Raw genomic sequence first — 14,368 nt, 5'->3', positions numbered from 1 at the left:
CAATATTATATACACTTATATTTCTAGTTAGGGACTTGATTTTTTCTATGTTCAAGAAATTAGACAAGCAGGTGTTGCCTTTAATAACTAAGCAGGCTGAACGGGAGGTGACAAAACATTTTCAGCTCAGGTTCCACGTTCCAGATGTGCAGCTACCAACATTGCCTAGCATAGCCTTCTAGCCAGTCGTCATTGTGTGCATCTGTGCATATGCAACATGACACGAAAACAGCAAACACTCTTAAAGAATTTTAATAAATGCCCTGTAAGGTCTGAAATGGATTAGTTTAAAGCTATGCTGCACTTTGTTCTTCATATTAATTGTTTACCTTATGTAAATTGAGTAGACTACACCACTGATTATAATGCAAAAAAACAAAAGCTGACAAACAAACAAAATTTTTTAGATTTTACACACTGTGATTTGGTATGAAAGATCGCCAGTAAAACATAAACCTTTACAAAACAAATTCAGCAAAATGTCATCAATGTTAATGGATGAGAATGCATTGGTCAGGAGGTGGACAGGACTTCATCAGTGCAAAGGCCCTTTAATGACACGACACATCATCAAATTAATTAATTAATTAACTGCATCCTGCCAGGTACTCCCTGTGGTGCCACCACATGGGTCTCCAAGATCTTGCAGGAATCGTATGCACTGAGCATGAGGTGTTACTGACCAAATGAGAGCATTAAGGCTGATTTCTTACCTTTCCTCAGGCCTGGCCAAAGCCCATTAAGAGAATTATTGAATGTTCAAAGCCACACTAAAGATTTATTTCACAAGGTTACCTGAGGAAAATGTGTTGAGCGAATGCACTGAAACAAGCAAGAATATGTGCTGCAAACATCTTGATACTGTATGGAAGGATATAATATCTTAGTTTTAAGGTTAATGTTCTGCTGGGAAAAGATTCCTTGGGGGAGAGAACAGTGTTGTGTTTGTTATTCTTCATGGCCGTACGTCTTGTAAACAGTGTGTAAAGTCCTTGGACATCACTAGCAGCATTTTGCATTTCCCCGAAGCCTTGCTATGTGTTGTCATTAAGGAAGAAAAAAAGATTTGAATGCAAATTATTAAATTCATAGGAATGCCTGGGAAGGGATATTTAAATGTCCTTGGCTGCTTTCTAATTAAAGGAGGAACAGCTCTTAATGGAGTTTCATCATTTTTAGTATTGTGCATGGGTATTGGTACAATAAACATGTTTTGTTTTTGTTTTTAAATTGGTTTAATGGCAGTTGGTTGCAGTCTGCTATACATAATAAGGAATGACCGAAATAAAAGAGGGAGACTGTAGCTAGGGAACCTTATTTTATACATAGAATGGTAAAACAGAATCTCTACATTACCTTTCCAATGGCCTTGTTCTGCCTAGTTACAGCTTGTATACTTACAGGAATAAGTGAAGATGTAATGCATGACCATAATTAGCAGAGTCCCTTCTTCTAGTCATGTGATGAACAGATTTGATTAAATATGAGATAAATTCTTGGTCACTTCAGAAATATTAATTTATTGAAAAACACTGAGGGGGAGTGCAGTTTTATATGTCATCACATGTGCATTTAGGAAAAAAAACTTAAATTGTGTTATAATTGTGTACACATTAAGTACATTATACATTAAGTACAATGCATAATTACACTGTTACACTGCAGATGTAGTTACTGAGTACCTACTATGTAAATACACTGTAACTAGGGAGACTAATTGTAAAGTGTTACCACAATTTCAAATATTTAATATTTTAACATCATAGAAGCATTGGCTGTTGCCGTGTTGACAAGGCAGTGCTTAGGTCTACATTCCTGTGCAGAAACACAGTGATGCAAGTTCTGCAAAGAGCAAGTGTGCTTTGTTGCTACTAAAAGTAACATTATATTCTGGGCAATGCAAGATCATGGTTGTACATTTGTTTTATAATACAATTTGTGATTTTTTTTTTATATTTGTAAGAAATATATTTTGGGATTGGCTGTTAAATCTTTAGAAATTGTCAAGGTAAAACTGTCATTCTGCAGTCCCCTCCCCTCTTCTATTGTTGTTGCTGATCAATAAAAAGGTGTTTGATTTCACCACTTCGTCTGTTTAACTGTGATGATACAAAATATACATAGTTTACATAGTTCGAAGCAAAAAACTATTTTAGCTTATTTGCTTTTTTTTGCTGGGAATTGAAAGCTAACATCAATTATGAAACATAAAGGCTCTCGCATTAAAATGTTGAACCTGCCCTCTGTGTGCAAGCACACTTCAGAGAAACGCAAAAACGTCTAAAGCAGTAGGAACATATAGTATCTCTTAACAAACAAACAAACAAATTAATAAATAATAAATAAATATGTTTGAACTGTTAACGCTGTTAACCACGCCCACCCCCTACTTACGATATCCAACATCACAGTGTGACGTCACAGTGTTCTCCTCAACATAAGCTTAGTTTACGAACTGTCCGATTGACCTGACACTCAATGTAGTCAACCGATTGACAAGTTGACATCTTTGGACAAGTACACATCTTATGCTAGGAAATGGGCAACAATAACTCAAAGCAAGTGGTGAGTTTTTCCTTCATCGTTGAGTAATTTTCTCCATTAATAAATTAATCAATCATACGTGTTTCTGATGTGTGTTTTTCCTCACCTTATCAGTCCTGCAGCGAGTCGGCCGCCCTCATCCCACTCGATGGTTTTGTCATACTGTAACCCCTCCCCCTTGAGCAGTGGTTCCAACTTGAAAGATAACAATAGGTTGCGAATGCAACCCCGGTTATCTGATAAAGGAAGCACTGCCCAAGGGTTGCAAGGTCACGCAGGGAAGGGACCTGTTCTGAGTGACATGCACAGGGGCCAATGGCAGCTTTGATAGAGTGACGTTTTGGATCAGGTTCCTACGGAAATGCGCAGAAACCCCTCACCCTTGGGCAGTGCTTACTTCTTCAGATAACCGGGGGTGCATTTGCAACCTATCGTTACAAGGAATGCAAAAGGACACGAATGCTAACATTTTCTACAGGCACATCACAACCTCTCATTATATCACATTTAAAGGGGCTTAGTGCTGCATAATTATTAATCAGGCACTTCAAAGTTTTCAACTTTACAAGAAGACATAAATTACATGTAGTGTCTACATAAGTTATACATCCTGAAATTATATTTTAAATTAAAGATATGTGCATTGATTTGTGAATTCTGTCTTCTATTAAGACATTCATTTTCAGTTTGTTCTATAATCTATAACTAAGAAGAGGTCATTATTTTGTATTTATGTTTTAATTTATTTATTATGAACTTTTAAAATATTTGATCAAATCACCTTCCCGAATGACGACATCTTCCCTGCTCAACTCGTTTCATTTTTTTTCCTCCTTTTCCTGAAGCCCAAATGTTGTCCCAAAAGACCTCACACTGGCGCCAGCAAATATAGTTCTAGTGTGGTCTTGTACTTTCTCTGTTTTCCACATACCACAGCAATGAAAGAGAGGGGCTTTTAACTCTTTACACTCACAATAGTAAAGCCTTATATATATAACATGTAAAGCGTGTCGATATCCCACGACAAATATTATAATAAAATGTAATAATGTACTTAAGAATACAACTCCTCAGAATACAACTGCAGTCAGGCTCTGTAAATAACATCGTATCTACTTGTTTAGCTAAACATGTTGCTGACGGAGCTGCTCGACATCTCTGGTGTCTTTTTATTTAAAACACACAAAAAACATTATCTTTCGAAAATAAACCAAGTCCTGTCGATTTACGAGCTTCCTACACCAAGATATTCAACTTTTTGTGCATAGACGCAGCTGTCTACTCTAGTATATAACATGGGTATGGTGAGAGGAAAAGGTTAATGCAAAAAAGAAAAAGCATGCATTCTCTTGGGACACGAATTAATCATAGTGTTGACACATATATCTGGACATTTGACATACTTGTTACTTTTGAAACGACAACGTGCATGTAACAAATGAACACACGAGCAGTTCTCACGAGCAGGCTGCCTAAATACTCGGATCTTTCAGCAACTCCCCTCTCGCTTTATCTACCGGACTATGCCCACATTTCCGCAGTTCTGCGCAGATCTGCGTTGCTCCACCAATGGGATCGGTGGAATTCTGCAAATCTGTGGAAATCTGCGCTACTCGATCGCGCCCCCAAATCTTTAGCAACTCCCCCCCCTCTCTGTGCCTGACTGTTCATTTGTGTGACGTCACGCAGGGACCCATGCTGGGGCGTGCATGGGGCATTTTAAAGTGCCTTGAGTTTTATGCGATTTGTTCAGGGACGTGTTGCGTCTGAGTCTGTTAAGGTAAATATTTTGAAATAAATTATTATTGTTGATATTTTAAATAGTTGCTATAACATAATTAATTACAATTTCAATGTTTTTTGTCTGACACGTTTGTCAGAATGTTTCATGGAAATTATTATTATTATTATTATTATTATTATTATTATTATTATTATTATTATTATTATTATTATTTAATGTAAATGTTATGTCTGTTGACCAACCTGAATACCATTTAATGTGTGCATTTTTAAAATGTGAATTAGCCAAACATATGCCAAAATGTCAATGTGGATATTTCTTATTTAATAAAAATGGTTTGAAGTTGTAATTCCAATAAGTACTTGTTCAGAAATAAAGACATATATTAAACAATTAAGTATGAATTAAATTAAAAAGTGCATTTTTTTTTTTACTTTTTCGAATTATATTACTGATCCACACATATAGCCTATACCATTATTTTATTAATACACATTTTGAATAAGCAATACTACTATTAAAACATTTACAATAATAAACATTATATGTGTTGGTCACATGTTTATTTTTCCCATTAGGCTGAAGGTTGAACTGATTCTGGAGTGTGAAGATGGCTGTCAAAATGTTTTTGTTAGAAAGTCCTTTCATAAACCTCTCTAATATAACAGTTGCCCTCTGTGCATTCATTGTGGTCATGGTTGCCCTAAGAAGCAGGAAAAGAGTGAGAAAAGACCAGAGTCATCCACCTGGACCAACACCTTGGCCAGTCATAGGTAACATGTTTCAGATGGGGGAACAACCTCATATATCTCTCACAAAGTTGAGGGACATGTATGGAGATGTTTTCCAGCTGAAAATGGGCTCTTTGCTTGTGGTGGTATTGAGTGGTTATGATACCATTAAGAAAGCGTTGGTCAGACAGGGAGAAAGTTTTGCTGGCAGGCCAGAGTTGTTCACGTTTTCGGTCATATCAAATGGGACTAGCATGACTTTCAGTGAGAAGTACGGGGAGAGTTGGATTCTCCACAAGAAGATATGCAAGAACGCACTTAGAACCTTTTCTCAGGCAGAGGCAAAAAACTCCACCTGCTCGTGTCTCTTGGAGGAGCACATCTGTTCTGAAGCCTCGGAGATGATTAGCATGATGATGGAACATCCCTGTAACGAAAAAGGCTTTGACCCTACTATCCCCATCGTCAGTTCAGTTGCTAATGTAGTTTGTGCATTGTGCTTTGGCAAGAGATATGATTATAAAGATAAAGAATTCCTCAATATTGTCCATATCAATAATGAAGTCCTCAGAAATTTTGCTGCTGGAAATCTGGCAGATTTTTTTCCAGTTTTTCGCTACCTACCAATTCCGACACTTCGGACATTAGTCCAATTCATACGCAGAATGAATTTTTTTTTTGCCAGAAACATAGAAGAACATTTAAACACATTTGACAAGGTAAGAGTTTTGAACAAGACATTCCCATTCAGCTTAAACAGCATGTTACAAAATGAAAGCCATCATTTTGCATAAAAAATATTGCATTATATAATAGTGAGTAATACACATTCTATATGTATGGTGAATTGCCAATGTAAGTTTGTAAAATAAGAGACCTGACTACAACTGGTTTAGGCAGGGAGAAGTTAGTTTTTTGGGGAAAGTTGATGTATCATGCAGAAATTATAACCAGTTTAAAGTGACGGATTTGGTAACAAATTGCTGAAAGTAACCCTGAAATATACTGGGATGAGCATGACAGGAGAGTGCAACTGTAACTTGTCAATATGTACAGTGACTGGTAGTGTAGCAGCAACACTAGCAAGGAACATATGTAATGAGAAATGTATTTGATGAGTAAAAGCTCAATAAATGTCCCAGTCCTATTGAGGCCAAAACATGGATATATGTAAGCATCAATGAATCTTAAAGAAACTGCTAAGGAGCTATTTATTATCATTTCAATTGATGCTTACGCATATCTTATGATATGCTTCTGAGTTCAGGTGGTCGGGCATCATTGTCAGGTTGGTACAATACTTATAAAGTCAAATTCGATCTGCTGGAGATTCACACTACTTAGCAAAATCACTGGCTAAAGGTTAGTTAAATTTAATGTTTGTTCAAATAACAGTTTATCTTGCTGTCTGTGTCTTTAGAACTGCATCAGAGACATTACAGATGCTCTGATTGCTCTGTGTGAAGACAGACATGAAGACAGGAACAAATGTATGCTATCCGACAGCCAGATAATTCAAAGTGTCATCGACATATTTGGGGCAGGTAAGTAATCATGCCAGTTCTTTTGAATGTGGAAACACTGAACATGTAACTTCCACCAGCTTATTTTTTTTTAAGATTTAAGATCATATTACAGTATAATTACAATACTTTATATGCAGTCACTGCAACCATATAACTCAGAGACAATTATTTTCTATCTGGCACTCAAACAAGTTCTGTTCCATCTGATCTGTCCATTTTGAGTATTTTTTTCTACCTCTTTGAAATAGGAATGCTTCTTTATTGCTCTGTAATACACACAGGCCATTAGTAGATTACATTTGCGGCATTAGGAGTTATTTTAACCAAGACATCTTACAATTTAGGAAACAAAGTACCAAATAGAATTAGAGTTTCACAGTGAATAAACATTTTGATAATATTTTTATTTTCTTATGAAACACCTGTGAAAATGTTACAAGTCCTAATTTATTACATACTGTAATGATATAACCACATGCAGCTAAACATGTTTTGCATTCTTTAAATATGAGTAGTGATTGGCTTAGCAGCTTTTTGGCATTTGACTGTATTATGTTTACACTAAGGATTACAACCACAGAAGCCCCCCTCTTACAATTTTTCAATCTGTAAGCAATTACTGAGGACTTTTGACCCATTATATGTAATATACACCAGTTTTGTGCTTGCCGTGTTAATTCTGAATGTGTCTTTACTTGGCTTTGCACTGATTGACACATTAGAACAGTTTTAAGAAATTAATTTATTGTCATTATTATGTATCCAAAAATAAGTGACTTCTAAAAGAAAGTAGCATTTGGAAAGAAATTTGAATGCCTTAGAAGTAAGCAATTAACTGAATACCCTTTAACAAGACTGTTACTCAACTGGTATAAACCTCTGCTAGGGGCACAGATTGAGTCCAGACAGTGTTGATTCAGATCTAGACTGTATCATAGCCAACCATGACTATGTTTCCTCACAAGGCAGTGCCATTTGGCCAACTGGTGCCAGGGTTCAGTGGGCTGAATTTGGCCACTGCTTCCTTGGCTTGCAGTGCAATAACAACTCCAATAACTTGCCAGGTGCCAGTTAGCCCACATAAGTTATATAGATATATGTTATATATATATATTCTATAACATAGTTTTATATGGTAATTTACCTTTGGCCTATACATAAATAAAAAAGATCACCCCACAGTAATTATTATTAGGCATAGTGGTATTGTCTGATTTTAGTTTAATCCTTAGGTATTGTTTGTGAAAGGCTTTTCCTAACATTCGAACTTGCTATGCATTATTTTGAAAGAAATAGTTTTGAGAAACACTTCCAGGAAACATGCTCTGTTAACTCATTACAAATATTACTATTGTTAGTACAGCAGTTCAGTATGCAATGAATCTAAAGTTATCTGAGTATTTAGTTTGGCAGCTAATTATTTTTTCTTATTTTACTGAAAAGCCTTATGATACTTTTTAATAAATCAGATGACATAATCCAGATGTTTTGTTTGGAGTAGTTCCAAGTTAAATAGGCACATTTAATTTACAATATGCACAATTTGACACTTTTGGTAAAATGTTTGTTCAGTGTAAAAGAGAATGTAGTGCAAATGTAAATGTTTTATTATTATTATTATTATTATTATTATTATTATTATTATTATTATTATTATTATTTAAACAAAGATTGAGCTTAAGTAACGTGAATAGCTGACAACTCTCTTAGAGAGTAAATAGACATATTTATGAATATATAGTTGTTGACATTTGCAATATTTTGTTATGTATTACGTATTCAACAGATATATCCATGTTTCCTCTATCACACCAGTTGTGTCTTTATTTTTAAGATGTTTACAGGTTTTACACAATAAGATGTGTAACAGGGTTGAATTCTTAGTTTTAAAATCACATTGCTTATGTGAGCCATTTACACATTTGGAACAGTGCGAAGCTAATTTGAACATATTAGATTGATGTATAGACATCTGAAGAATATTATATAATTAAGCCAGTAAATGTATTTTACTTTTTTTCTCTATTCATTCTAGGTTTGTGATGATTCATTTCATGATGCACTAGTGTAGATGTAACTTACTTTAACATATATTATTCCCTACATATGGAAATTAAACTAGGTGTTACACAAACTTTGCCTGAATAGACATAATTACTTTTACATTAATTGTACAACGAATGTGGTATTATTTCTCCTCCTAATTTAAAGCTTGCCAACTACGAATGCAACCCACATGTATATATACATCTTGTGCAAGCTTCTAAAAGAAAACAGATGGAAATACTAATCACTATATTTATGTGGCTAGCAATGCATTGTCTACCAGCAGAGGAATCTTAAGGAAGTATTTAAAATGTGTTGCAGGAGAGATTTGTTCAGGCAAGTCATGAGGCCGTGGTTTTTCATTGAATATGAAGACAACATTTGGCACAGTTTGATTTATTTTTAGCTATGTGTTGAATTAGACTATGAAGACAATACTAACATTGATGTCATGTCAACAAGCTAATGGGAACATGAGCCAGTGATTGGTGAAACATTTCTATACAGATTTGACTCAATGTATGGTTTTTATTTCAGGTTTTGATACAATTATAGCAGGTTTACAATGGAGCTTACTGTATCTGATACAGTTTACAGACATCCAGGGAAAAATTCATCAGGAAATTGGTAATGTATTGTGGGATATATATGAAATCTGCAAGATTCATAATAATTTGTTAACTGTATCACTTTACAGCTTACATTGGAATGTTCATTAAAATGTTCAGACCAGTGGAATGTATTTTAAAATATATTTTATGTTTTAAACAACTACATTTAGATTGTAGAGGCTTCTCTGAAACCTCTTTTGACAAATTAGCTGACTTTTCATTCTCAGAAATGGCCCATTCATCAAAATTACTTTTGTTTCTGTTGTATTTATTATTATTATTATTATTTCCACAAAATGTACACATTTCACAAAACATTTCACAAACTTTCAAATAGTACATTATGCTAATATTATTCCTCACTTAAGTCTGGTATGAAATACACACATATATGTATAAATATTTATATATAAAAACACATAACCTTTCTATTTTTATTTTGTCGGCTCTAGATGATACAATTGGCTCCAGCAGACTTCCGAGATTTGAAGACAAGCCAAACATGCCTTACACTGAGGCATTTATATATGAAATATTCCGACATACATCATACGTCCCATTCACTATACCTCACTGGTAAGTAATTATTAAAACTATAGCACAGATGAACATTTGTCTTATCCTATAGGGTTACATATTATGTTCTAAAATATCATTAAACCTTTTCAACATTTTAATGACCTTTTTCCATCCAGTACCACAGAGAACACCACCCTGAATGGATATTTCCTTCCCAAAGACACCTGTATTTTCATCAATCAATATCAAGTCAATCATGATATGTAAGTACAAGTAAATCATAATAACTTGGTAATGAATATGGCTTAATATTATTAACAAATGCAACAGAAGGAAACATAAGTGGTACATTACCTAAGTAGTTTTGTAGCAATATTTTGAACCATTGGCTGATCTGACATGTTTTCAATATAAAACAATACAAGTTAAGGTTCCCCCAAGATGCCCAACTAGTATGTCTCCCCAGATCAGAGCGCAAATTTAGCCCTATTATATAGGTATTATCCATCTGATTTTTAAAATGAAAATGTTAAGGAAAGTTTTGAAGGTAGATGCAAACAACAACAAGGTAAATTACTAGTGCGTAGACATTACAATTTATACATGTTCAATAAACCATTTCTGATTTTGGAAGAAACTTATAGATAACTCTATAATCCCCATACAAATTATAAATTAGCAAATTAGCTGTGGCTGAAAAAAGCTAGAAAAGTCATTTGGGAAAAGCAGAACTGTAATTAATACAATACATTGATTAACTTCAATTAACATTAAAGGTTTACAATGCATTAATGCATGTCTGTGTGTGCTTGTTTATGTTTTACCTCTTATCTGATAGCACAAATGTCAGGCTAAACACATCTTGGCCATACACATTGTGGCATTCATGTTATTACTCCATTAATCATGATTAAACCCAGATGTCAAGATTCATTGTTGTTTTCTCCTCTGTAACTTATTTGTAAAAGCAAGCCAGAAATTATCATATCCAAGTGCTCCTCTAGGGAGATTGAAGTGCACTTAAAATAGAAAAAAAATGTTTGTGCCTGCCAGAGGCAATAGGAATGACACCACATTCCATTACTGAATTTATATATTTCACCTCGAGCCCAACTATGTCAACATACTTATTTGTTTTCCTGAACTCTCTGCGGTATCGTGCCATCACTATCTGCGTGCACCTATTTTGTCTTAAAGATAAACTTATTTTTTTTGCAGTAATATTCCTTTCCTCGATTGGTGGATCCCCCTAACTTATTTCTGGATGATAATGAACACAAAGGACTTATGTACTTATGTACTTATATGCTTTTAAAAATAATGTTGTTTTCTTTCAATGTAAAAGCTGCAAGGGTAGCAAAATTATTTCAGGAAATCCAAGCTGTTTCTGAGTTACCTGTTTTCCATTTGCTTGATTTATTTTTCTTACATAGTATTCTACCAATAATTTAAAAAGGGTTAGTCATTAAGGTAATCATTCATCAGTAAATTTTGCCCTCACTTTATAACCAGTTGCGTTTTAAATTCTTTGTTTCAGTGCGTTGTGGAAAGATCCAGATGTGTTTCAGCCTGAACGATTTTTAGATGAGTCGGGACAAATAAGCAAGGACTTGACAGAAAAAGTATTAATATTTGGAATGGGTAAGAGGAGGTGCCTGGGAGATAGCTTTGCCCGGCTGGAGATGTTTATTTTCTTAACAACTTTGCTTCATCGGTTCCAGTTTAAAAATGTATGTGGTCAAAAACTAAATCTAACTGCAGATTTCGGGCTAACAATGAAGCCCAAGCCATATAAGATCAGTCTATCTCAGCGATTTTAACCACACATATAGGAAATTCGACCTGCAATGCCACAGTTAACAGTCTACTAAAGAATACCGAAAATGCTTGCAAGCTTTTTGTTTCCATCACAATTCACAAGCTATCAATCACACATCTCCAATGAAATTGATAGAATAATTAAAAGAAAGATTAAGAGTAATGAACATTGAAATGAATGAGTGAAATGAAACAGATATAGCTTTATCCCCTAACTGTTTATTTATTTATGTATTATTATTATTATTATTATTATTATTATTATTATTATTATTATTATTATTATTATTATTATTATTATTATTAATAATATCTATTTTGGAATCAAAAATCATTAGAATCCCCCAAATGAATGACCATCCTTAGCTACTACAGAATTAAAAAAACTAAAAACCCATAAAATAAATTATTTTTTTAAGAAGTGTGTCATGTGTGACATGGCTAATGTGCTAAAAAACTGAGCAACTGCTGATGATTCACAAAATTGATAATTCATGAAGAATTGCAAGTGGAGAGCAAAGTGTGTGGAAGATTGTATGTTATGCAGCATGATTTTATTAGTACTTCATATTTATTAACGACATAAACATAATGAGTCATGGTACACTCACAGTCATTTGCAAATACTTCCAGTCTTTCTATCGACATTCGTTGTGCTCTGCCTGCTCAGAATATACAAGTAACTCTATATAAAGGTAAAGGGGTTTATTTAAAGTACTAAATGCCATCTCTTGCATCTTGTGACATTTAGCGTGTTCATTGTCTTTGCAATAAAAACTAATATCTTAAAAAACTATTGTTACATGCATATAATCTGTATGACTAAACACTTCAAGAAAACCAACCACGTGATATTTGATCAGAATCTGGTCAGAATTATATCAGTGGTTTTACCCAGTACTCTGATAGTTAATTTAGCTAATTGTTTAGATATAGTATGAGAATAATAAAGCTTTCTCATTGCTTCCTGGCTTACATTGGAGACAAGATGAAATCACAGTTAGTCTCTTCTCTTAGGAGGCTAAACAACAACATCCTCCCAGATTTATATAAATTATTATTATGTTTATTTTATTTTATTAGTATTAAAATGTATTAATAGAGTGGTACTGTGTGTAAGCATTAATGGTCACACTTTATGCTGTGATTCCTCATTAATTAATATATGAATACCACACATGAATATGTCATGCACTTAATCTGAGTTCTTATGTTAATCACATGTATGACACGGTTAGGGTTAGGTTTTAGGGTTAGGGTTAAGGTTCATATGCTCAACATCAGAACTCAGATGATGTTCATGAGGTATTGATGTTTAAATCCTGTATTATTCATATATCAATTAATATATTCATATAAAATGTTACCCAATAAACTATAAACTAAAATATTCCTAAATGAATTACAGTTTCATTGGACATTCCTATAACTGTTAGGGTTGTGTATTCAATTTTGTATTGGAAAAAAATTATATGTATGTGTAAATAAACTTTGTGAACGTTAACATATTTTCATGTATTAGAAGAATGTATAGATGTTACTTTATAATCACACCTAATACATAGAGATTGTTTAAAAAGGACTGATGTGTCTGGGAATCAGATACAAGCAAGCTACTGTTGATTCAGTTTAGTTTTTGTTGTTAACTAATCAAAAACCCATTAAACCTTATGGCAAAATCAGTAGAGTGTTTTACAAGTTGTATAAGGTGTACACAACAGACATTGTCAGATTGCTATAGGATCCAGCTGTAAATAATAAATACCTTGTTGGTGTTTAAGCATTTTTGTTTCAAAATAAAACCTGAATTCTACCTGAATGCATCCTCTTTTTTTATTATTATTATAAGATTACAGACCTGAGTTTCTCATTAAATAATTTTACCTGGTAAAATAATTAAAATAAATCCTCCCAAACTGGAAAATATAAAAACAATTCACCCATTTATCAGAACCCCTACTTTTACATAATTTAAAGAAATTCATGATCTGTTATAGGAAATTTCCACAAATTAAACTTTATAAAGAAGGTTACAGCACATAGAAGCGATAAAACGTCAAATCTAAAATTACGCCTAATCGTACTGAAACATTAAAAAAACGTTTCCTAACTGTTTAAGATAACTTGAGCTATCAAATTGTAGAACATCAAGCTACTTCTTTAGTTAAATGTTAACATACACACCCACACACTGCATTTATCCATATTTTTATCTGTACAATTTAGGAATTGCTTCAAGCACATCTAAACCTATTAATTCATCTGCTTAAGCTGTTATGCTGGAATTTTAGACAGATATGTCTCATTTCAGTTGTACCTCTAGGCACTGTAATTAGCTGTAGTCTTTCTATTTACAAGACATTTTCCCTTTTTTTTTTACAAAATATATGTTAGCCTAGAAGAGGGATTTGGTAAAAAAAGATAATGAGGAGACCAGAACTAAACTCCGTGAACAAAATTCATTACATTAGGCAGATGTCTAAATTAGTTAATCAAAGGAACAGCAAAGGAACAGCTTTTCACTTCCACACAGTAGCAACTTCATCAAAATGGAGCATAGCTTATGATAATACTACAATACTGTAGAAACCTTTCTAAGCAATAGGTGTGAAGCATTAGCATTGGAGGTTTGGCTGTTGACCACCTTACCATAATCCCATCTCTAGGGTAGATTGGGATGAATCATGCTGTTTTAAATTCATCATTACAGTATTTGCCCCAGATTAATACATCAAAAAATTCAGCACAACTGCACATTCTGCATGACTTGCAAACATTTGCTTTTCCACTCATGCCTTCCACATAGACATAGCACAGCACACTGGCATG

The 14,368-nt window shown here is 33.8% G+C and overlaps 1 protein-coding gene across 1 annotated transcript; it reads left to right on the top strand.

Annotated features, from left to right (window-relative positions):
• Window positions 1-4,243: 4,243 nt before the first annotated feature.
• cyp1d1 (cytochrome P450, family 1, subfamily D, polypeptide 1) lies at window positions 4,244-13,358 on the top strand. Its single transcript, XM_066711157.1, has 7 exons — window positions 4,244-4,324; window positions 4,867-5,738; window positions 6,440-6,563; window positions 9,129-9,218; window positions 9,655-9,778; window positions 9,898-9,984; window positions 11,259-13,358. Exons 2-7 carry the CDS (start codon window positions 4,899-4,901, stop codon window positions 11,539-11,541), a joined length of 1,548 nt encoding a protein of 515 aa, XP_066567254.1. The 5' UTR covers window positions 4,244-4,324; window positions 4,867-4,898; the 3' UTR covers window positions 11,542-13,358.
• Window positions 13,359-14,368: the final 1,010 nt, after the last annotated feature.

This window comes from Amia ocellicauda, chromosome 8, assembly GCF_036373705.1.
Source record: "Amia ocellicauda isolate fAmiCal2 chromosome 8, fAmiCal2.hap1, whole genome shotgun sequence".
NCBI classification, from domain to species: Eukaryota; Metazoa; Chordata; class Actinopteri; order Amiiformes; family Amiidae; genus Amia; species Amia ocellicauda.
The sequence above is the reverse complement of the archived record's forward strand: the minus strand, read 5'-3'. Positions and strand labels throughout refer to the sequence as shown.